This window comes from Episyrphus balteatus, chromosome 4 (assembly GCF_945859705.1).
Source record: "Episyrphus balteatus chromosome 4, idEpiBalt1.1, whole genome shotgun sequence".
Lineage (NCBI taxonomy): Eukaryota > Metazoa > Arthropoda > Insecta > Diptera > Syrphidae > Episyrphus > Episyrphus balteatus.
Window position 1 is genome coordinate 60,405,856 of NC_079137.1, and position 23,406 is coordinate 60,429,261.

General features: G+C 30.4%; 1 protein-coding gene across 2 annotated transcripts in view; it reads left to right on the plus strand.

The window, feature by feature from the left end:
• Positions 1-20,717, plus strand: part of LOC129917771 (roundabout homolog 3-like) — a 57,249-nt gene extending 36,532 nt beyond the window's left edge. For both annotated transcript variants that reach the window (XM_055997879.1, XM_055997878.1), the window contains 7 exons: positions 13,076-13,262; positions 13,329-13,583; positions 13,640-14,037; positions 15,524-15,963; positions 16,027-16,584; positions 16,658-16,860; positions 19,087-20,717. In XM_055997879.1, the coding sequence (XP_055853854.1) occupies positions 13,076-13,262; positions 13,329-13,583; positions 13,640-14,037; positions 15,524-15,963; positions 16,027-16,584; positions 16,658-16,860; positions 19,087-20,494 (3,449 nt within the window). In that variant the 3' untranslated portion in view covers positions 20,495-20,717. The remainder of the gene's footprint in view (positions 1-13,075; positions 13,263-13,328; positions 13,584-13,639; positions 14,038-15,523; positions 15,964-16,026; positions 16,585-16,657; positions 16,861-19,086) is intronic.
• The last annotated feature ends 2,689 nt before the right edge of the window (positions 20,718-23,406 follow it).

Below are 23,406 nucleotides of genomic sequence, written 5' to 3' on the forward strand. Positions count from 1 at the left end.
GATATGGTCGCAAAATTTTTTGGTTAAACAATTCTGAAAGTTGTTTTTTAAGCAATGTCATAATGACAAATTTGGTGCTTAATTTTGAATGGAGTGGTGACTCTTTATGATCTGTTGGCACTGTGAATTATCATCCTTCTAAGGCATAATAAAAATGTTATATTAAAAAAAATGCAGTAATTTCAATATCTATTGTAGAGCATTTTATTTCTTTCTTGGCTAAAACGAGGTAAGCCTGCAGGTTTTAAGTGCTAAAGTACTTTTATGAAAGCGTTTTCATTTACCACAGTGGTGATTAGCAGTGAAAATGCCAAGAGCGCTATACCAAGCCTGTGTTAAGAAGTTGTACATGCATTTGACCACACAAAAATCGTTTTTATGGCATTTTATTTGCTAAGCTATTTTTTAAAATTTTTAAGCTTTAGGTAACATTACATGTAGGTTATAAAACGATTATAAAAACTGAAAATGTCGAGGAACCGTTGAGAAGGAATTATCAAATTAACGTTAAGTGCGTGATTTTGTAATCTTCTATAAACATCTTCTGTATGGGTTTTATGTTTCTAACTAAACGAGTATTATGATCCATAAAAAGTTGAAAGTATGCAAGATTGCGAGGTCAAAAATTAAAAAAAAGCCTAAATTTTATGACACCTTTTTTATGCACGTGAGTTTTTTTTTAACGGCATATATTTGACGGAAACATTGAACCATATCGATTTTCTCAATGTTTGAAATAGATAGTTCGAAATTATGTGAAGTTTTGAGCTTCAAAATGCCACATATGTATACCTTAATGGATTAATTGTTAAAACTGACTTTTGGTGTTTTTTTTCTCTCTGGACTGAAAAGAACTATAAATTGCTTTACATTTCACCTGAAAAAATAATTCAGAATAAGAGAATTTTTCAATGGGATATAGGTAGTAATCAAATGCAATTTTTCGGTGAAATCTTGTTCAAGTAGAATTCACAAAAGGTCTGACTATTTTAGTATCATAAGTTCGTTAATACCTAATAAATTAATAAATTTAAATTACAACATAAATTAAGGAAGTAGAAAACATGAACTTTGATGTCTTTATACCTTTGCGTTTGACAAGGTTCTCCGATACAAAGTTTAATCGGGAATTTTCCGGGACAATTTTTCCCTTCTTCCTTATGCTTATAATATCTTTCCAGGAATCAATAACCTTTGACACGCAATCTCGTGAGTACATTTCCTGGTTATAAACCACGATATTTTATTAAAAATTGTTATCTTAACAGAACATATAATATCACCAATAATTTATACCTACCCCCAGAGGGATCTATTATCACTTAAGTATTATTATTTTTCTTCTCATAAATACCTCTAATAATATTTTTTCTGATAATAAATCCTCGAAAACGAAGAAACTCCCCTTTTTATTCTAATACATCGACAAAAAGCCTAATCGACAAACATCAAGTTTGACAAAACGAATCAACTCTTTAACTTTAACCCTTTTTGTATATGATATCATACAAAATAAGGGTGGACTTTCTTCCAATAACTCAAATAATAATATGTCTTTACGCTTTACAAAATACCATACCACCAGACTTATAACTAAAGTAAGCAATAACCGCAATAGAAAAAAAAAAAACAAAATAACAAGTTTAAAATTAAATGGCATTCCTTTGTAAAAGGCCGCAATAATTATTTTCAAACTCTCTCTTAAAGTTTATTCTCCTCTTTTTATAGTACTTTTTCTGTTTCCGCTTTTACTCTACTAACGAAAAATCTTTCAATAGGCCCATAGAAAAAGGGACCAAACGATCAAATAGAAAAAAACAAAAAAATAATCTATTACCCGTATACACGAACGGAATATAGCACCTGATTGTAGGAATATAGAAAGTCCCCCAGTCCCAAGGATTCCCAAGGAACAGCATAGCAGACACAATAATTATAACTACAACACTGCAACGATTTATTGCCAAAACTCTAGTAAACACTAAGAAACGTGAAAGGGGGAAAGACAATTGGAAAGGGGGAGAGTAAAAGAGTGAGAGAAAGAGAAAGAAGAAGGAAAATTAAGGTTTTTCCCCCGTATTAAGCAGACAAAAGAAAAACTTTGTTTTGTGTCTTCTTTTCTTACCCCGCGTAAAGGAAAACCCTACCCTACCCTACCACCGACCGTGACGTCGTCGTAGTCGTTTGGTCGTCATCGTCATGAAAATATCCAAGTCGCACAAGGATAAATGGTTGAAACAACAAAACTACGCTATCCAATAAATTCATATGCATGTGGCGTGCTGCTGCTCCAAAGGAAGAATATATCCAATCGAAAAAACCCAACACTCTTCTGCAGGACTGACTCCAGCCAGCCGCTGCGCTGTGTTCCTGCTGCCACAATTTTCTCTCTCTGCACAAAATACAGCAGAGCCCTCTTCGTCCTTATAAGTCTGATGCCACTCTGGATGATGAGAAAGGACGAAAACGACTCTGGAATAAAATACAACGACGACAAAAAACCCGATCCTGGATATTTTGTGAGGGTTAAGTCTCCCTTTTATATGTATTTTACGCCGCCCGGTCGGTCGGCTATATGTACGTTGATATGGGGCGTGCTCCCTTTCCCTTTTATGTGGCAATAAACTGATGCACTTGCCGCCGCTGCTTATATTCGAAGAGTGCTTAGAGTGTGGGGATAGATTTGAAGAAGACGTTTTGTTCATATATCCCTCTCCAAATCCCATTCCATCTCAACCCCAACCAGCCGTGTGCACATCACACACAGGACATAGTAGCGGCACACACAGGCCAAAAACCAAGCCATAGGACAACAATAAAAACGGAATATTCGTTTTTATTTTTTTGTTTGGTAAGAGGGATGAATGGATGAATGATAATTTGATTCCACCATTCCCCACCTGGCTTATCCATTTTTACTCAGATTAAACGACGACCCCAAAAAAAATATATATACTCGTAGTAGCCCATCAGAAGAGAATGACGTATACAGTGGACAAAACATCTAAATCCAGTTGGACAAAATGGAATTAAAATTTTTTTTAAGGATTGCCAATTTTAGATAACCTTCTTCAATTTATTTATAATAGAACAAATAACTTGAAAAAGACAATGAATTTTGTTTTTGAACATTTCAAGGATTTTTTATTCAAGATTAGTTTGGTCTAAGAATAGATTTATGTGTTTGTGTAAGTGTGACAAACTGATGTGAACTTCTCTCTTCTGTGAAAGTTAGTTAAGATACTACTACTTGTAAGTTGTTCGTTTTTGATAACATAAATCACATTGAGTAACCTATTTTCTTTTGTTTTTTTTGTTTGGGATGTGTTTTTTAGCTTTGTCACACTACTACTACTACTATACTAGTGAAGGAAGTTTTATACACTTGACATGTGTGCATTTATCAGAGGATCAGAGTTCCAAAATGTCCTTGCTTTTATTTTTTCACATAAATAAATGTTATTTGATTCACCTATTTTTGAAAACAAAATAGCATCCAACATGAAAATAATTCAATAGTGTGACAGTATAAAAAGCCTGAAAAAGAATTTAAGAGACTTTGATTTTTCGGTCAAAAATTGAAAGTTTTAACAAAATCGAAAATGTTCCATCGTCAATAAGAAGACAAACTTAAGGCATTGCCTTAAATCAAACCTTTTCCGATTAGTATACGTCGAATGTCTCGCATTTTAAATGAGAGCGTTTCGCGATACAGGGTTTCGTAATGTTCTAATTTTAGTACATTACCGACCATTCCTTTGAAAAAGACATGTGATTCATGTAAAAAAAAAAACGGTTTCGGAAACTGGATATGTGACCATTATATTCCACATAAACTGAGATTTATTATTAATCGGATTGATTACAAAATGTGATGTTAATATTTCATTCAGCCCCAAAATGTTGATTAACGATCAAAAAACATTTTATTTTACCTTCAGATGTTGCAAAAATTCTTGCGATTTTCCGTAGATTTCAGTGTTCATGTTTATACATCGCTCAAGAGTTCTAAAGGCCTAAACAGGTAAAAATAATAAAATTATTGAAAATTGATGACGACCCTAGAATTTTTGGATTTTCTTAAGGTCGAAAAACATATTTTGCCCCTAAGTCTAGTTTTTTATGTTTTATTAAAAAAAATATACCGTCCAACAATTCCTACAAAAAGTACTAGGTATGTTCCGAGAAATATATTTTTTCACACAGTGAAATTGTTATTCAATATGTGTTTAATTTGAATAAAAAACTCAATAAATTTCATATCAAAAAAAAAATCAAACTATGATCCTTAATTTTTCTAAGGTTACATTCCAACAAATGTGTTAACATGCCCGCACCCTTTTTGTGGGAGTTTTGGATACATTACATAATTATAAATCAATTTCAGAAAAAAATAAACATTTAAAAATGAGTTGATTTAGCTTACAATTTTTTTTTTCATTTTTTTTTTTTAATCGAAATAAATGTTGCGCATACACCACAGTGACCCATTTTGATATTAGTATAAATAGGCTGTTTCGTTGACAAATCTTTTGATTTTTAAAATTGATGTATCAAATGAACAGTTCATGAAAGAATCAAACAAACGGATTTTAACGGAAAATTTGAGCGAAAAAAGTTTTTGTCGTTAAATACAATTTTACTATGAAAAAATAGTGATACTCATGAAAACTTACTCCGAAAAATGGTGCTTAGAATAATGTTTTTTTGGTGGATAGCACAAATTTCAGGGTTGAAGGTATATTATTTTCTTGAGGCCAAAATTTTGTTTTCCTTCTAGTTTAATTTTTATACTTTCTAGAATCAAGAACAATAAAAAAAATGGCGGCGCTTCGCTCAAATTTAAATTTCCCTCAAAAAGTGGGTTTCGGAAAGATATTATCTAAGCATTTAAAATGTTAGCGTTTGGTTCTTATCAAAAAAAAAAAAAAAAACTAGCAAAAATTTAAGAGCGAACACATAATTTTTGTTTTGTTTGAAATACTTTTTTTTTTAATTTGAGTGCACAGATTCCATAAAGTTAAAAAAAAATTTCTGTTTGTATAAGACCAAGGTTTGTCAATCATCTTATAAAACATACAGGAAAAGGTAAAAAACTTCAATTTTTCAAAAAAGAAAAAAAAAATATTGACGCTATATTTCCACTATCCGATGTTCTGAAGAATATAAAAAAAAAAAAAAATTGGCCTTGGAAATTACCTAAAAATCATCTACACAAAATTTCAAGCAAAATTTATCCACTGTTAGACAAAACATTTAGAAAAAAAAAAAAAACATTGGAAGCAAAGCAAAGTTATAGATTAGTAAAAACGGTCTTGTTCGAATCTAATTGCAAATTTAAGAATCGTTTACAGTTTAACAATGGAATAGCTTAGAGAGGCGGTTTTTAAAAAAATGGCCTCAAATTTGTACTACTTCTATACCTCAACAAACCATAGTTTTCGTTTAATGCGGTTATTGCGGGACATTCTCTCTATATAGATAAACTCTTCGTTTCTTGTTTTTAGGAAACCATGCTTGATTCTTGTTATTATTAGATTTTCATCATTATTGACTTAAGTTGGTGATTAATTCACTCTAGAAATGATTACCAAAGACTGACGTTTTTATTTGGCCAACGATACCCATTTTTTTTTTTTAATATAAGCTTCAGCATTCTCTGTGGTGTATGTGGAACATTTTTATTTTTTTTTTTGTTCTATTAGAAATTATTAACACCCAAGAAAATATTTTTACTCTGCGATTATGAAATAAGTTGACCTTCCTTAGCCATTGACAGAATTTTAAATCTAAAAAGTGGTATTTTGAAATTTAACAAGACCATCAGGACTTAATTAAGTTCTGCGAAGATTGATTTAATTTTTTTTTCAATACATAATTGATTACCCTTGTTTACAGAATGTTTTTAATAATTTTAATTATGTACTTACAGTGTTCTCTATGAAAGAAGAATTTAACCAAGCCAACAAAATATCAAACCATTATTTCCAACTAAACCTAAATTTAATGCAAAAGTAGAACTACTGTAAACAACCACCAGGTTTTTAAAATTAGGAAATAAGGTTTAAAATTGTAAGAAAAAAAACACCCAGCTTACCATTATAATATTCCAAAAAATACATAACTTCCATACAACAAAACCAAATCTAACTAAAAAGTATATACTTTTGTCTAATTTGTTATTACACCTTTGACCACTGTATGACATGTCGGCCATCCTGTGGAAGCAGACACAATTTCATTTGAAATGAGAAATGACATTCAGTGGATGCACACGATGGTTTACCTCGTCGTCATCGTCGTCGTCGTCCTTGTTGTGTTCGCTGGCTGATACTAGTCACATATTGATTTGGATCAAAGTCCAAAGGGAATTTGTACCACCTACCTACCTCCTCTACCACTTTACCCCTCCACAACTTTACAAATGGTCCTTCCATTTATAAATATTAAAAGTAGAGGGAGTGAAAAGTAGGCCGTGTGGTTGGTGTTACGCACGTTATTTTCCAGTTGAACAAAAATGGATTTTCTTCTGTCGTCGTCGTGTATACTTTTTAATACCCTGGACAGAGCTTAAAAGAGCAATACTATAGAAAGCAGTTAGAAGGGAGAAGAGGGACGAAAAATAGCAATGAGAAGGTAGAATTTTGTGCGTGCACGTACAAAATTTAGAGGTGTGCATGGCAATGAATGTCAATGACATTGGAAAGAACATTTTCACCCGGAATCGGAATTTTCGGAATGGCTTTTTTCGGTCCTCTTTGGATGGCACACAACTTAAATATATATGTATAAATTGTTTAGTAGTCCCAATGGTGGTGTTTAAGTATTTTACTGGAGTTGTATAAAATATTTTTTTTTTTTTTTTGTTGTTTCTTGTAGACAATTTTATTTGTGCAAAAAAGGACGACACACACAATTTTAATGAGTCGACATTTTAAGTTATAAAATTGAAGAAAATATAAATGTACGAGTCCTTTTGTCTAGGGTTTTATAAGAACTTTGAATACAAAGTAGAAAGAAGAAACCAAAGACAGGAAGAAAAAGAGAGAGAGAGTTATCTACCCCGACTCTATACACATTTATTTATAATATTTTTTTTTTCTTCTTTGCATTTTATAAGAAAAAGGATAATGACTCAGTTTGGACCGGAAAGGAAGTTAAAATCGCGACATTGTTGAGCAGAGATACAATTTGGATTCGGAAGTAATAAAGGGAATCCATTCGGCAAGAAAAAGACCCCCGATGGCGATTGCTTTTTCTTATTTCTATTTTTTTTTTTTTGTATTTATTTTCTTGTAACTTGTTTGCCTTTTCTTGAAGATTCTTTTTTTATTCATTTTGTTTGCCTTTTTTTTAAATATTGTATCTACTTAAAGCAAAAGTTGTACGTGTTATATTCAAATATGCGACAGGCTAGGCTATTGTGCCATTTTGTGATGCTTTCACAGGAAGTTTAAATTTCAGGGACCGGACTGATTTATTTTAAGTGCAAAAAGGATTTGAAGGGATACTTTTTCTTACCTAATTTCAATTTATATACATTTATAAGGCCTATAAAATTTTCTTTAAGAAAAGCTAATTCACCTTTTGTATTTCAGAGAGAAGAAAAAAAAAGACTTCTCTAAGCACAAAAAACTAAGATTTATTTTATATGTAGTTTCAATGGTTTGTAGAACTTTGTTTGTAGGTATAGACACCTACTTTAGAAAAAAAGTCCTAAATTCTGCATTAATCAAATTAGTTTGGTGTCTGGGCTTTCTATACTTTCGTCACGCTATCGGATATAAGAATTGGATTTATTTTTGCTATTTTTTTTTTTATATTTTTTTGTTTGTTGTCTAGAGTGATGGTTGTGGCTTGTCGAGTTGAAGTATATCAGTGGAAATCATTTATAAAAGACTTTGACATTTTTGGGCGTTAAGTTAGTTTTATTTTACCAACAAAATTGTTATTTCTTAAAAATGGTTTTTCAGGAATTCAAAGTAAATATAAACTAGTATTGTGTAATGGAAATTCAGTTTTTATTGAAGAATAAAATAAAGAACAGACAGATTATTAATGTTTGAAATAAATTTTAGTCTTCTTAAAATAACAGAAAAAAGATTTAACTTATTGTAATTTAATTCAAAATAATGTCAAAATGCTTCTGAAAAATGTACCTACTGTATTAATTCTTAAATGTCCTGATTTTGGTTAAAATCTGTATTTTGATGAAAATTAGGTATAACCTATAATACAATTAAACATCATTAACTCCGGAAACACCCAAAATTGAAACTGAAATTAATTCATTGACACGTTATTAGCTGCGTTCCTTTGGGAACTTTTATCTACTGCTTAGTACTTAAAACTACTTTGAACTACTTTTGCTATACTGAAAAAGTAGTTCAAAGCAACTTTAAGTACTAAGCAGTAGATAAATATTCCCAAAGGAACGCAGCTATTGTTAGTACAAATTTGACCAATATTTTTTACTTGCGATATAGGTACCTACTATATATCAAGTTATGCATTCGTACAAAAAAAAAAGTTGAGATAACATTTTTCCATGACATTACGATGGTAGACAATGCCAAAAAAGTGGGTCCCGGAAGTACGTCTGTCTGTCTGTCTGTCTGTCTGTCAGTCTGTCTGTCAGTCTGTCTGTCTGTCTGTATAAGGAGCTACAGCCTAAACGGATGGACCGATTAATGTCAAACTTGGTATGTAGCGTTATTTGGCGACTCTCCAGAGGGGTTTTTGGAATTAATTTTTTTGGACCAAAAATAACGGTACTTGTCATATACCGATTTTAGTAAAATTGAAATATCTCAAAAACGGCTCCAACGATTTTGTTTAAAAAATTCAAATATTAGTTTTAAGCTGAGGTCTATATTTCAATGAAAATTTTTTTTTTTTAAAAATCGTTATTAACGGTACCTGCCATAGAACCGTTTTTTTCAAATTCGAATATCTCCGAAACTTCTTATTCGATTTCAACGAAACTTTTTGTGAAGAAGCATTTATATAATTTAAATATAAACCAAAAATTAAATTTCCAAAAAAATAATTTTTGGATTTTTAAAAAAATTTTGAAAATTTTTTTTTGAAAAATCAAATTTTCGAAAACGGGACATTGAATTTTTTTGAAATTTTGTTTTTAGATGTTGATTAGTGATGTCTAGAAAATGGCATTACAATTTTATTTTAAAACTTTTTTTCCAAAAAATTATTTATAAAAAATTGTTTTTTTAAAAAACGGCTCTAACGATTTTGAAAATTTTTTTTCTAAAAATGCACGTTAATATATCAATCAAAACTGCATACTTGTTTTGGAGGGCAATTTAATTTCAGATTTTATTTTATTTTTTTTTTAAACGAATTTTATTTTTTTTTTCCAAATTTCTATATAAAAAGTCTTAAAAATTGTAAGCAACTTTAACTCCAAGAGCAAGTTCGTGCGACCCAGTCGTGCATTTTATTTTGTTATTGCTTGATGTCAAAGTTTTCAAATAAACCTGAATTGTATTCCTACGAAATTATTATAGCAACACTAACTTACTATTTCTTGTAAGTTTTTTGTTGCTTGCAAGATTCTTGTAACATCTATTGTGTTAAAATAAATGCAAACCTTTATGATTATAAAGACTCAATGAAATATTTATTCAATTTTATTAATACCTTTAATGCTTATTAAATTTATGAAAAAGTAAAATTGATCATTGTCAATTTGAGAAAAATGATTGTGTGGAGCTAAAACATTCCTCCAACATACAAAAATTAATTTTCGTTGTGATTCCATCCAAGATAATGATTGTCGTCAATAATGGAGAAGAAGAAGAAAATTAAAATCGCAATCCAAACTGAGCCACAATGACAAGACATGGGTTATAATTTAATTTTTCGCAATAATGACAAAACTACTTTAAATATGTAGGTCAATCTTTTTAAATTTATTTCTATCCCTGGACTATGCTTACCTACAAATAAAAAATACAAAACGTTACTCTTGTTCCTAAAAACTCTAAAAATGAAACACGTTTTGTATTACCATCCTAATCAAATGTTTTCGAAAAAAAAAATTATTCAGAAACAAATGAATTTAGTTTCTTACATGAAGCACATTTCTTTCTTGACCTATTTTATGCTAGCCCAGAACAAACAAAGTTTTACTTAATCGAACAAGACCAAAGTCCAGATTTAAAGGTTTGGGATAATAGACACCAAAAGAAATCCAACAGTTAAAAGTTGCTGTTTTATTTTAAAAAAAATCCTTATAGGCACTTTTGAAATAAAAGAAAAAAATCGCATAATTTAAGTTAAAAGAAAGTTTACTTAGTTAAAAAAAATCATCAATTTGTTTTTTTTACGATATTGATATTTTACTGGCTAAACATTGTGATCCTTCTAGTGCTGAAGAGATTTGCCAATCTTAAAAATTTTCCATCAACTTTTTTCAGTTCTTCCAAATTTTTATATAAAACACTTCAAAACTTCCTGTTTTTATTAGTGGAGTACCTAAAGCTCAAAAATTGGCAATATTAGGGAACCCGGCCGAACAGCTTAGATTTTGATGATCTTTTTTTTCAAACGTCGGTAATTAAAAATACTTTAAAGTCTATAAATTAAAAATTGCCGGTGTTGCCGTTTTGATTTTTTAAATTTAATTGAAGATTTTTGTGAACAAAAACAAATTTTTTTCAAAAATTTTTCTTAAATTTCATAAATTAATTGATGCCAAAAGATTGTCTAGGAAATTCAAGGAAAAAACATATATGGGAGTGAGGGACAATCTTCCATAGTTCAAGCGATAGATGCAATTTTCTTATTAATTGACTTCAAACACAAAAAAAAATATTTGAACACAACGGCAACACCTACAATATTCAAATATACATTTTTTAAAAGCTAGAAGCTTAGTCATATATGTAAAATTAAAATTAAGTTAATTTAATGAACGGCTTTTGAAAGAATGGTAATTGAACTCAGATTTTTGAAAAAAAAAATTATTGAAAAAATTTTAACATGTCGTTTTTTAAACTTGGTCGTAATATAAAATGCATTTATTTTCAATTTTTTTTGGTCGCATTTATTATGATTTCAAATTATAAAAGGAAATGTCAATATGTATTACGGTTTATGAAAAAAATTAAAAAGTATTTCATTTTCGAAGATCTTTTTTTAATAAAAGTTTTGAAAAAAAATGTAACTTATTTTTGTTTTAAAGTTCAACATCTAAACATAAAATTATTTTTTATTCATTTACTAACCCTTACTGTTGAAAGTTAAATAGCAAAAATTTAAAGTTCCTATTTACCACAGTCCTTGAGAAAATTAATTATTTCAATGCAAAAATTCAGTTTTAATAAAAAAAACCATTGAAATTGAAGTAATTTTTCATTTTTTTTTTCAAAAGTGTGATATATTTTACCTTTTTTGCTTCGAAATTCAACTGATAATATGTATGGCCAAAAATTTTTTTAAATACATTTTTATTTTATTAGAAAAAGTTTGGAAAAAAGTCATTTTAAATTTTTCTAATAACATTTTTTTTTTTAAATTCTGAGTTTGAGGACCATTTTTTCAAAAAGTCTTTATTAAATTTAGTGAATTTAAATTTAAGGGATAAGAATGAGCTTCTGGCTTTTTAAAAATGTATTTTAAAATATTGTAGGTGTTGCCGTTGTTTTCAAAATATTTTTTTTTTGTTTGAGGTCAGAATGTTAGAAAATTGCATTTATCGCTTAAACGATGAAAGATTGTCCCTTACTGCCTTTTATATATTTTCCTTAAATTACCTAGAGAATCTTTTGCTATCATTTGTTTTATGAAATTTAAGCAAAAAGCAGTTTTGTTAAAAAAAAAATTAATTTTAATTTTAAAAAACAATACGGCAACACCGGCAGTTTTTAATCTATAGACTTTAAAGTATTTTTAATTACCTACGTTTGAAAAAAAAAAATCGTCAAAATCAGAGCTGTTCGGCCGGGTTCCCTAATAATTTGCTTTAGTTACTCTACTATATGGAAACATTGAAAACTGATTCGGCACGGGTAAATATAATGATAGAGACTTTAAACTTTGGGAATATAAAAAGTCAGCAATATTCAAAATAAGTAATTTACTCACACACATTATATACAAGGTTTTCTTGACTCGAAACCTTTTTCACATAGTGAATGAAAATCCACATGTAAATGAATATTTCATTTCAAAACCGGGGTTTTCTGCGACAGCTATTTAGTTTATTTCAACCCAATTAAAAAAGAACTGGTTCCATTACCACTCTAAAAACAACATTCCATTTAAGGATGTTAGATGAATAAATGTCAAGACTTGATCTCTCGTTTCAAAAGTTGCGTATTGAAGAGAAGACTCTGGAGGTATAATTACTTTTTAATTTTGAGATAACTTTTGGGCCTCTACCAGCGATTATATAAATACCCTATTTTTATCCTTTAAGGACTTTTAAAGCCCGAAAAAAAATCATATTAAAAGCTACTCGTACCTCTTTCGATGAAATAGGAGCAAAAACAAAAATCATCATAAAATGACGGGACACTCTATTTTCCATAATATCCATTTCAAAAAATTTTTTGAATACAACAAAGTCTATGTGTTTTATTACGAGCTCTCCTATACTTTTTCGATGCACTGAATGATTCTGCCTTAAAAAAACGTTCCGAAATTCATTCAGAATTAAGCGTATCATTTGTTTTGCCACTTTTGAAGTAGGTACATTAATTTAAACGATTCAAGCTACTGTCCCAATCAGGCTTATTTTTTTATCAATATATCTAATCACTTCTTAAAAAACGTTAAATTCCATCAATAGAATAAAATATTACTCATACACCAGAGTTACCGTTAGATATAAACTTTTGAAAAATGATAAAAATAATAAAAATGATGAAAAATTTTAAAATAATTTTTGGATTTATATTTTTTAACCTCTAAATGTTTTTAAAGGGTCTTAAAGTCAAGTGGAAAAAAAACCCTCTTTTTGAATTTTTAACTTTACACTTTTTTTTTCACTTCACACTTTCTCAAGTCAATCTTTTATATTGATTTTTCCATTTTGTTTTTCTCCTTCCAGCACAACAACGACCCAGAATATTAGAACATCCAGCCGATGCGATAGCAGCTCGCGATGAACCACTTACACTTAATTGTAAGGCAACTGGTCGACCACAACCAGATATATCATGGTATCACAATGGAACACCATTGGTTCCGTCCGAACGAAGAGTTATACTTCCCGAGGGTTCATTATTTTTTCTAAGGTAAGTTGAAAACCCTCATTTCCTACCTCAAAAAATCTTAACAAAATCATTTTTTTACTAATTCAGAGTAATGCACAATAAACGTGAACAAGATGCTGGAATTTATTGGTGTGAAGCAAAAAGTTCAGCTGGCATTGCCGTGAGCAATAACGCAACGCTTCAGATAGCTTTGCTCAAAGATGACTTTCGATCAGAGCCATCTGACTCAATAGCGTTAGTTGGCGGTCCAGTCGTTATGAATTGCACACCACCGCGAGGTATACCAGAGCCATCAGTTTTATGGTATAAAGATGGAAAACTATTAGATTTGAGTGGGAAAAGGTAAGGTTTCAAATGACTCCTCCATACAAAGTTTTTCAATGATATTTTCTTCCCAGATTGTCAATGGTTGAAGGTGGATCTTTAATGATTTCCGAAGTACAAGTCTCCGATGCTGGCAAATATGAATGTTCAGCACAAAGTATGGCGGGGCGAAAAAATGCCCCACCAGCAACTCTGAAAGTTCTCACTCCTCCGTATATAGTTCGAGGTCCCACAGACACCGAAGTGATAGAAAGCGAAAGAGTCGATATTCCATGTGAGCTTGTTGGGGATCCCAAACCTATAGCTTCATGGCATCGTGATGGTGGATCCCTTCCTGAAGGTAGATCTAGAGTTCTATTAGATAATACATTGAGAATAGAAGATGCAAGAGCTGAAGATCAAGGAACCTACACGTGCAAAGGATTCAACGAAGGAGGCAATATATCATTGTCTATTAAACTTAGTGTTTTTGGTAAGTTTAAACTTGTATAATGACATAAAAATAATATAAGCAAAAATAAAGAATTTTCATAAAAAAAATTTTAGTTAAAGGGTGTTTTTTTTCGGAGAGACAGTAAAATCTGTTATTGATCCCAAAAAGCCAATAATTCCTGTAAAACGTCTAAGAACTTAAGTATAAACGTTCAATTTGTCATCGAAACCAAAAATAAAATGAATCATTATCTTTTTGGGACCAATTACAGATTTTACTGTCCCTCCGATAAAAACACCCTTTCATCTAAATTTGTTTTATGAAAATTCTTTATTCTTGTTTTCTATCCCAAATTCAACGTTTTCACCAAATTTCACTAGGGTGACATATCATTTTTGTTTTGACTAAAAAAAAAACACCCTTTCAACCATCATATTCTTATAGTAACTTTAGATTCTTATTTCTAATCTCAAAAGTAACATAATTGTTGAATTTCAATAGGGTACCATTTATTATTACTTACTTTTTCCAATATACCCACATTTTCTCTAAACCTAAAAAAACACCCTTTCACATGAAAAAAATGTATAGACTTATTTTATTCGTAATTCCCATGGGAAACACAACATTTTTAATAAATTTCGTAAGGGTAACTTTTATGCCATTGATTTTATTGGACTTATCACGGATTTTTTGTTTTATTTCCCAAAAAAACACCCTTTCAACAAAAATATTTTTATAGGCTGCTTAGATTCTTAGTTCCTCTTTTAAATGAAACATTTGTACCAATTTGCATTGGTGTAGTATTTTTGTTCCAGTTCTTGTGATACTAATTCCGTATTTCATTATTTCTTTAAAAAAAAAACACCCTTTCACTCAAGATAATTTTATAGACTTTTTAGGTCCATTTTCTTCACTCGGAGTTGAACATAACTTGAGAATTTTTAATATAAAAATTCTCAAGTTTTGTTCAACTCCGAGTGAAGAAAATGGACCTTAGATTCTTATAGTTCTGATAACAAACAAAACTTTTTCACCAAGTTTAAAAAATTAATAAAATTTATGTCAACTTTTATACCTTTCGTACACATAACTTAACCCATCAAAAAAACACCTTTTCAACAAAAATAATTTTAAGAACTTTATGAATCCCTTGTCCCTGCTTTATCTTAAACCTTCATCCTGAATTTCATCAATGTATCATGTTTTTCACATGGGTTTCGGTTATATTTTACCAGTTAAAGTCAAAAACCAAGCACCTTTGTTTTTAATCGGCAATAACTTTTCTTAGAGCAATTGTATCGTCTTTATTTTTATTTCATTACATTCAGCATCAAAAAATACTTTAAACACATGTGTGATATGATGATATTCCACAAACATTTCCGCGAAAAAACAAACCCAATTTTTTCTTATAGACTTTTTTGATCCTAGGTTCTTATCCCAAAAACAAACTTTTTGCCCAGTTTCATGAGTGTAACAATTTTTTTTAATGCCTATCATGACTCCTACAATCTTTTTCCAGCTACTCCAAGAATCACAGAAGCTCCATCCGATGTAGATGTTCTAGAAGGTGAAACTGTAAACCTTCCTTGTAAAGCATCTGGTCGACCAAAAACTATAACAATTTGGGACAAAATTCTATCCGAAGGAATCGTTGCAAACCTTCAAGATGAAATCTCTCAAATGCTCGAAGAAGAAGCTAGACAAGAACTCTTAGCCAAAGCAAAAATTATGAGTTTCAGAGCAAAACGACATAGCAAAATGTTGCTATCAAACAATCGAACCCGTCGAAGTATAGTCATCTCGGATGAAGAAAAAGACGATGATATTGATGTGAATAGTTTGGTTACCGAAACTACATCCTTTATCGATGTCTCATCATCCCCTCCCCCAGAATTGCCCAATTTCGAAATAAGCAAAACCGGAGAGCTTGTCATAAAGAATATACAAAAGAGAGATGAGGTAAGTGCTTTCTATATCAATTCTTAATCAAATTTCATCTCACACAAAAATCTTCTATTTTAGGGTTGGTATGCATGCACAGCTATAAACGAAGCTGGTAGTGTGGTCAAGAAAATCTTCATTCATGTCAAATCACCAACAGATCCTGAGGGAGATTTTCAAATTCCCGAATCATTTAATAGTCGTTGGGAGAACACCCAAAATATTCTTATTACCACAGTTATACCAGTTTCATCGAGCACTCTAGATGTTACCTGGGAATATGCTCAAACAAATCTATTCCCTAGCAAGGGAATAACTTTATACTACCGTCCGATATATCTAAATGGAGCTGAAGTGCGTATTCTATCGAAAGAATACCTATCGACTGGGACTTCTTTTGAAAAGAAAACCCATCGTTTGGAGGATTTGAAACCGTATACAAATTATGAAATATTTGCAACTGTTCCCAAAGGTCTTGGTGGAACTATATCGAATTTGAGAAAAGGAAAAACTCTTGATGGGCCACCATCGGCACCACCAACAGATGTTAGGGTTGGGGTTATAAATAATACAGCGGCATATGTTAGATGGTCTCCACCGCCAACACATTTGATTAATGGTGAACTGACGGGATATAAAGTTAGTTTTTTTTTTATGATTTACTTGATTTTTGTTCCAAAAATAATCGCAACCTTCTTTCAATTTTTTTAAGATTCAAATAAAATCGAATGTTACCAACAAACTACTGGGACAGATGTCACTTAATGCCAGCACACAATCAGTGGTGATCAATAGTTTGAGTCCTGGCGGAAGGTATATTGCTCGAGTGGCGCCCTTGACAGCTGGTGGTTTGGGGCCGTACAGTCCTCCGGCACCACTTCATATAGACCCGTCCTTTATAGCTAGACCACCAAAGTAAGTATAATCAGACTGGTCTGTAAAATTAAACTTTTTTTTTCCTTAGTAGAGTAACTAAAGCAAATTTATTAGGGAACCCGTCGAACAGCTCTGATTTTGACGATTTTTTTTTAACGTAGGTAATTAAAAATACTTTAAAGTCTATAGATTAAAAATTGCCGATTGTTTTTTAAAATTAAATTTTTTTTGAACAAAACCATTTTTTTTTTTTTTTTTTTTGCTTGAATTTCATAAAACAAATGATAGCAAAAGATTCTCTAGGTAATTTAAAGAAAACAAATATAAGGAAGTAAGGGAAATCTTCCATCGTTTAAGCGATGAATGCAATTTTCTCACATTCTGATTTCAAACACAACACCTACAATATTTAAAAATACATTTTTTAAAAGCCAGAATTTCATTCTTATCTCTTAAATTTAAATACACGGAATTTAATTAATAGTTTTTGAAAAAATGGTCCTCAAACTCAGAATTTAAAAAAAATGTTATTAAAAAAATTTAAAATGGCTCTTTTCCAAACTTTTTCTAATAAAATATGAATTTATTTAAAAAAAATGTTCTGCCATAAATATTATCAGTTGAATTCCGAAGCAGAAAAGGTAATATATATCACACTTTTGAAAAAAAAATTAAAAAATTACTTCAATTTCAATGGGTTTTTTTTGATAAAAACTGAATTTTTGCACTGAAATAATTGATTTTCTCAAAGATTTTGGCAAATAAGAACTTTAAACTTTTGCTATTTAACTTTCAACAATAAGGGCTATTGAATAAATAAAAAATAACTTTATATACTTTTCAAAACTTCTTTTAAAAAAAGTTCTTCGAAAATGAAATACTTTTTAATTTTTGTCAAAAACCGTAATACATATTGACATTTCGTTTTATAATTTCAAATCATAATAAATGTGGCCAAAAAAATTTTGAAATAAATGCATTTTTTATTACGAAAAAGTTTTAAAAACGACATGTTAAAATTTTGTCAATAATTTTTTTTTTTTCATAAATCTGAGTTCAACTACCATTATTTCAAAAGCCCTTCATTCAATTAACTTAATTTAAATTTTACAATTGTGACTAAGCTTCTAGCTTTTTAAAATTGTATATTTACATATTGTGCTGCCGTTGTGTTCAAATATTTTTTTTGTGTTTAAAGTCAATTAATAAGAAAATTGCATCTATCGCTTGAACGATTGAAGATTGTCCCTCACTCCAATATATTTTTTTTCCTAATCTTTTGGCATCAATTAATTTATGAAATTTTTGAAAAAATTTTGAAAAAAAATTTTTTTTGTTCACAAAAATCTTCAATTAAATTTAAAAAATCAAAACGGCAACACCGGCAAATTTTAATCTATAGACTTTAAAGTATTTTTAATTACCGACGTTTGAAAAAAAATTTCATCAAAATTTAAGATGTTCGGCCGGGTTCCCTAATATTGCCAATTTTTGAGCTTTAGTTACTCCACTATTTCTACACTAATGAACTTACTACAAAGAAGTTAAAAGTCAATATCAAAAAAAATTTACAAAATATTTAAACAAATTTATACGTGTTAAATAAAATTTTAAGTGATAAAGCATTCGAAACCTCTACAAAGCTTCAGATTTGTATGTCCCAGGAACAAAAGTATACTTTTTATATCGGTTTTGATGTGCTGAGTTCGAATCCGAAGAAAATCAAAAAAGCAATTTTTTTTTTAAGTCTTAAAAAGAGTAGTATATCTCGAAAACTATAGCTGTTAGAAAATTTTTGAATTCATTTAAAACCATTAGAAAATAATACTTTTGTTCCTTGGACAAATAAATATGTTTTTTTAGATCAGTTAATTTATGGTACAATATGCCAAACCTATTTAACTTACTTAAATTTAAGATACCTTGGAGAAGAAAAGAGATATTTTTAAAAAGATTAAAGCTGAATTTAAAAGAAAAAAAAAACAAATTTTTTTATAAACCGTAGCAAGTTCAGTTGAAAAAGATTACCTTGCTTATTACTTCAAAAACAGCAAAAAAGTAGGGTTTTGCGGTTTTCTAACGGGAATATCTAAAAAAAAAAAACCTGACGTGCTAGAACAATTCTGACTTCGAATTCAGAATCAGCATAACAAAATCCTTTAGAAAAGTACAGTTTTATTAAAAGTAGGATTTTTTGCAGAGCAATGTCATTAATCTTTTCTGAGCTTTTTAGTAATGTTTTTTTTGTTTTGGTTTTTTTTCCAGAACTGACCCAGCGCTAAGTGCCTGGTCAATGTCTTGGATGCCAGGTGTAGCACTTGGAATCCTCGGAATATGTCTTATCAGTGGAGCTATATTTGCGGTATTTTGGGCAAAACGAAATAAGCGTAATCTAAAGGCATCCTATCCAGCGCCAGTTCTGACATCATCGTTAGCCGATAAATCTCACACCCTTTGGATGCAAAATAATACAACCATCAAGCCAACTCATACCTATGCTGTGCCACCACCACCACCATCGGCACCACAATCCGAATACGCCGAATTGACTACAGTCAATATGCCAAAACTGAGTATAGGGCAATCGGCACCACCGGAACCCTACGCGACGGTAACCCTGCAACGTGGAGCAGGTGGAGGCATGGGTATTGGATTAAGCTCTATAGCGGATGATTGTCGAAAATGTTCAGCGAGTCCTAGTTCGAGTGAATACAATGCACCCATTCGAATGCCAATGAATATGTGCGATATGCTCCCACCGCCACCAGATCATCCATATAACAGTTATAAGACAATGAATAATATGACGATACGCACAAATCCCGCAGCACTATCACCACAGGTGATGCGTCGTGGCATGCAAGGAATGCCACAACCCCATCAGCCACCAGTTTGGGGTTCACTGCCACCACCACCGATACCCAATTTCCCACAAAATTGGATGCAAGAACGAAATACTGGAGGCGGCTATCATCATCCACAGCATCAGATGCAACAGCAACATCCACAACATCAACAAATGCAACAACAAATGCAACAACAACAAATGCAACAACAACAAATGCAACAACAACACCAGCAACACTCACAACTGCCTTCACAGCTCCAACAACAACAACAAAAAGCACAACAACATCAATATCGTCACCAACAGGATCCACATCATCAAAACATCTACAGCGAAAATGAATACGAATCCGGATCAGTGTTGTATGAACAATTTTGTCGTGACAACGAGGCATCCTACTTCAATGAAGGTGGTGAGCCAACCGAGGAATATTATCGCAATGTAAATATGGAATTTTTTGAAGATCAAGAATTCGAACCTGCCACACCACCACCGCCTTGTCCTCCCGATGCAGCGGCGTCCAAAGGCAATCCCAATTTGCGTCTTTTGGCCGCTGCAAATGGCGCCCGACATGGGGCCGACAATGGCCAATTAAATCTGCCAAGGAGAATATATCGAAATCATCATGGTGGCAGTGGAACTCCAGGTGATTCATCATCATGTGAAAGAAATACCAATCATAATAATGGTGGTGGTGGACCATCTCAAGGGGGTAGTAATAGTTCGGATGATAGTGAATCGGAAGGTGATCGTTGGGCGCCACGTTCAAGACGTAGCCGATCACGATCAAAGAGCAACGAACGAAGATTTCGAGGTGATCAGTGAGATGTCGTCAGGTGATAGTAGATAAGTAGTAGTGGTACAATGCACACATCTGGTGTTATTTTATGTGTTGGGAAATTTTCTTGACCGCAAATAAAATAAAATACACAAACAAAAAAAACACACACACACATACATACACACTCGAATACTCGAAATTTTTGTGAACAACATATTCATTAGTTTTAGTTAAGTGCAACAAAAAAAGATATAACAACAACAAAAAAAGTCGGTTCGAGTAGATACTTTTTTGTTCGTTTTTTATTCAAATGTAGATTTTAGACCATTTAGTTTATGATAATTGGTATAAAATTATACCAGTTCCAATTATGTCTATTAGAATTTTCTCTGTAAAGATAATTTTTTAAATTTTATTTTCAAATCTAGAAACATAGATTTTTCAGTTTAAAACGACAAATTGGTATAATTTTATACCAATTATAAACAATTTTATGTGTAAAAATGTTTTTATTTTTTAATAATTAAAAAATAATTAAAAAAAAAACTATATAATTTTTGTAAATTAAATTAACATTATTGAATACAAAGAAGATAAGAAAAACAAAAAAAAAAAAAACGTAAAACAAAAGTAAGAGGCTTTTTACATGAATTCATTATAAATATATATACATATACACTATATATATATACAACAAACATGCATACATTATAGATATTATTATTCGCAAAAAAAAAAAAACCGTTTTTAAAAGAATGAAAAAAGGTGTAAACAATATTATTAATGTTTTGTTATTCCTTTTTGTGTAAAGTAAAAGTAAAAAAAAAAATAACTATAAATTAGCAGATAGATAGAATAGAAATGAATAGAGGAGATATATATATATTACATTTTGAGAATATAGTTTTTGTGTTCCTTTAGTTATTAGTTGTTTATTGAATTTTTTTTTTAGGTATTATTTTTTTTTCATTTTTTTTTGTATTTGCTCAAGTCCAGTTACAAACATGATTAATGGATTGTTTTAGTTTATTTTTTTTTTCTTACACGACTGATTGCAATTTATTTTTTTTTATAAATAACCCTTCCATTTAAAATAATAGAATAAGCACAATGATTGGCTTAAATAAGCATTTAAGCAGGAATTAGATCTAAAAAAAAGTGTATTTTGTGTTAATTTTGAGCTGAAATATTGAACGTCTTATAAATTTATTAAAATTGTTCTCAGTTAAAAAAAAAAGGACCATGCAAAATTCAACAAGATTTACATGGACTTACTTACTTATTGGAAAGAATTTTTTAAATTAAGTACCTCAGTCTTCAAAAAATTACTATCAAAAGGTTTAAAAAAAAAGATTATTAGCTAGACCGTTTTTTTGATAATTCTTAAACTACCATTTTTAATGTAAAAAAAAAAAACAAACAAACAAATGCCGTTACGACGTTTTTACCGTATTTTTTATTTTTGAAACAGTTGAATCAATGTTGTTTGTACGAAACAACAACTGTGGATAGGTTCAGAAACGTTAGGTACTAAAAAAAGGGTTTACGTTCGACGATTTTTGACTACTTTTTTTTTGTAAATGTAATCACGTGGGACTAAAAAACTCTTTCATTTTTTCGAATGTAAACCGCGACTTAACCAAGATTCGGGTCTTGGGTTAATCAGGGTTTACATTCGACGATTTTTCTTTGTTATGGTATAATCGTTTTGCAGTTGAATAAAATCTCACAGGGTTACAGCAACAAATTATCATTTCAAAATTTTACTTAGTTGTCAACAAAAATCTTTCCCATTAAAGCAGTTTTATTGGCAAACTGAATGGAAAGTTAGCCAAAAAAAATTTCTCAAATTTAATCTAAACGTCTCAGCCCCAATTTATTTAATCCCCATTAAAATTAAAATCGCCATTTAAAAGAGGAATTTTCAATGCTATTTCACAGTTTTCTAATTTTCAATGACTTCTCTTTTTTGTGTTTTCGTGGAGGAAGAAAAAGGCAATGGCTTTATTAAAGTTTTACTATAGTATTCTTAACCCTTTTTGTAATGCAAGTAAAAACCTTTTTTTAAATGTCTGATAGATTTTAACTGCTTGGAAAAGTAATAGGAATTTTTAGTCATCATATTCTGTTATAACTGTTACTCAGGCTTATGGCTGTGTTTAAGAAAAACAAACAACAAACGTATTTTTCGTTTGTATCTCGAAAACATTTCTTTTGAAAAATAAACAAATGTCATTTTCGTGATGATAAACTCAAAAATAGTTACAAGAAATACAAAGTTTTGTATGTTCTACTTCAAAAACATTCTTTCGTCTTAAAAAATTTTGATGCTCTTTTAAGTTTCCTACTTGATTCTCATGGAAAATTTAATGCTTTATGTCAAGTATAAAAAGAACACATTGGGCACGTTCAGGAAATATTAGGGACTAGATATTTAGGCAACTTCATTTTTTTTGAACGGAAATTTGAGTAAATTGACTAAATTAGTTTGTTTATTCAATTTTTGTCAAATTTCGAAATTTACTTAAGAATTTTTTAGAACGACACCAAATTTCACTTCACTTTAATAAATAAATAATATTAATTATAACCGATAATGCACTTTTTGCTCGTTTTTCACACAAATAGATTTAATTTTGCCAATGTAGGTAATTCTAAATTCCTAAATTTTTAGGGAAAATTTTCTTGCCTAACTTTCCAGTCAGCTTTCCAATAAAATTACCTAAATTGGAAAGATTTTTTCTGATAGTTGACCAATCAGAGAACGAGAAATTACCTAAATATTTAGTCTCTAACGTTTCTGAACCTGCCCATTTTAATCAAAAAAACGAAGAAGTTTTGAATAGTTTAAAGAAGCCTACTTCAAAAAATAAAAAAACAACATATTTTTTTTATCTCTCTCACAGCTCAAAATAACACGAAACATATCTAGTCGAATTGATGCCATATAAACTGC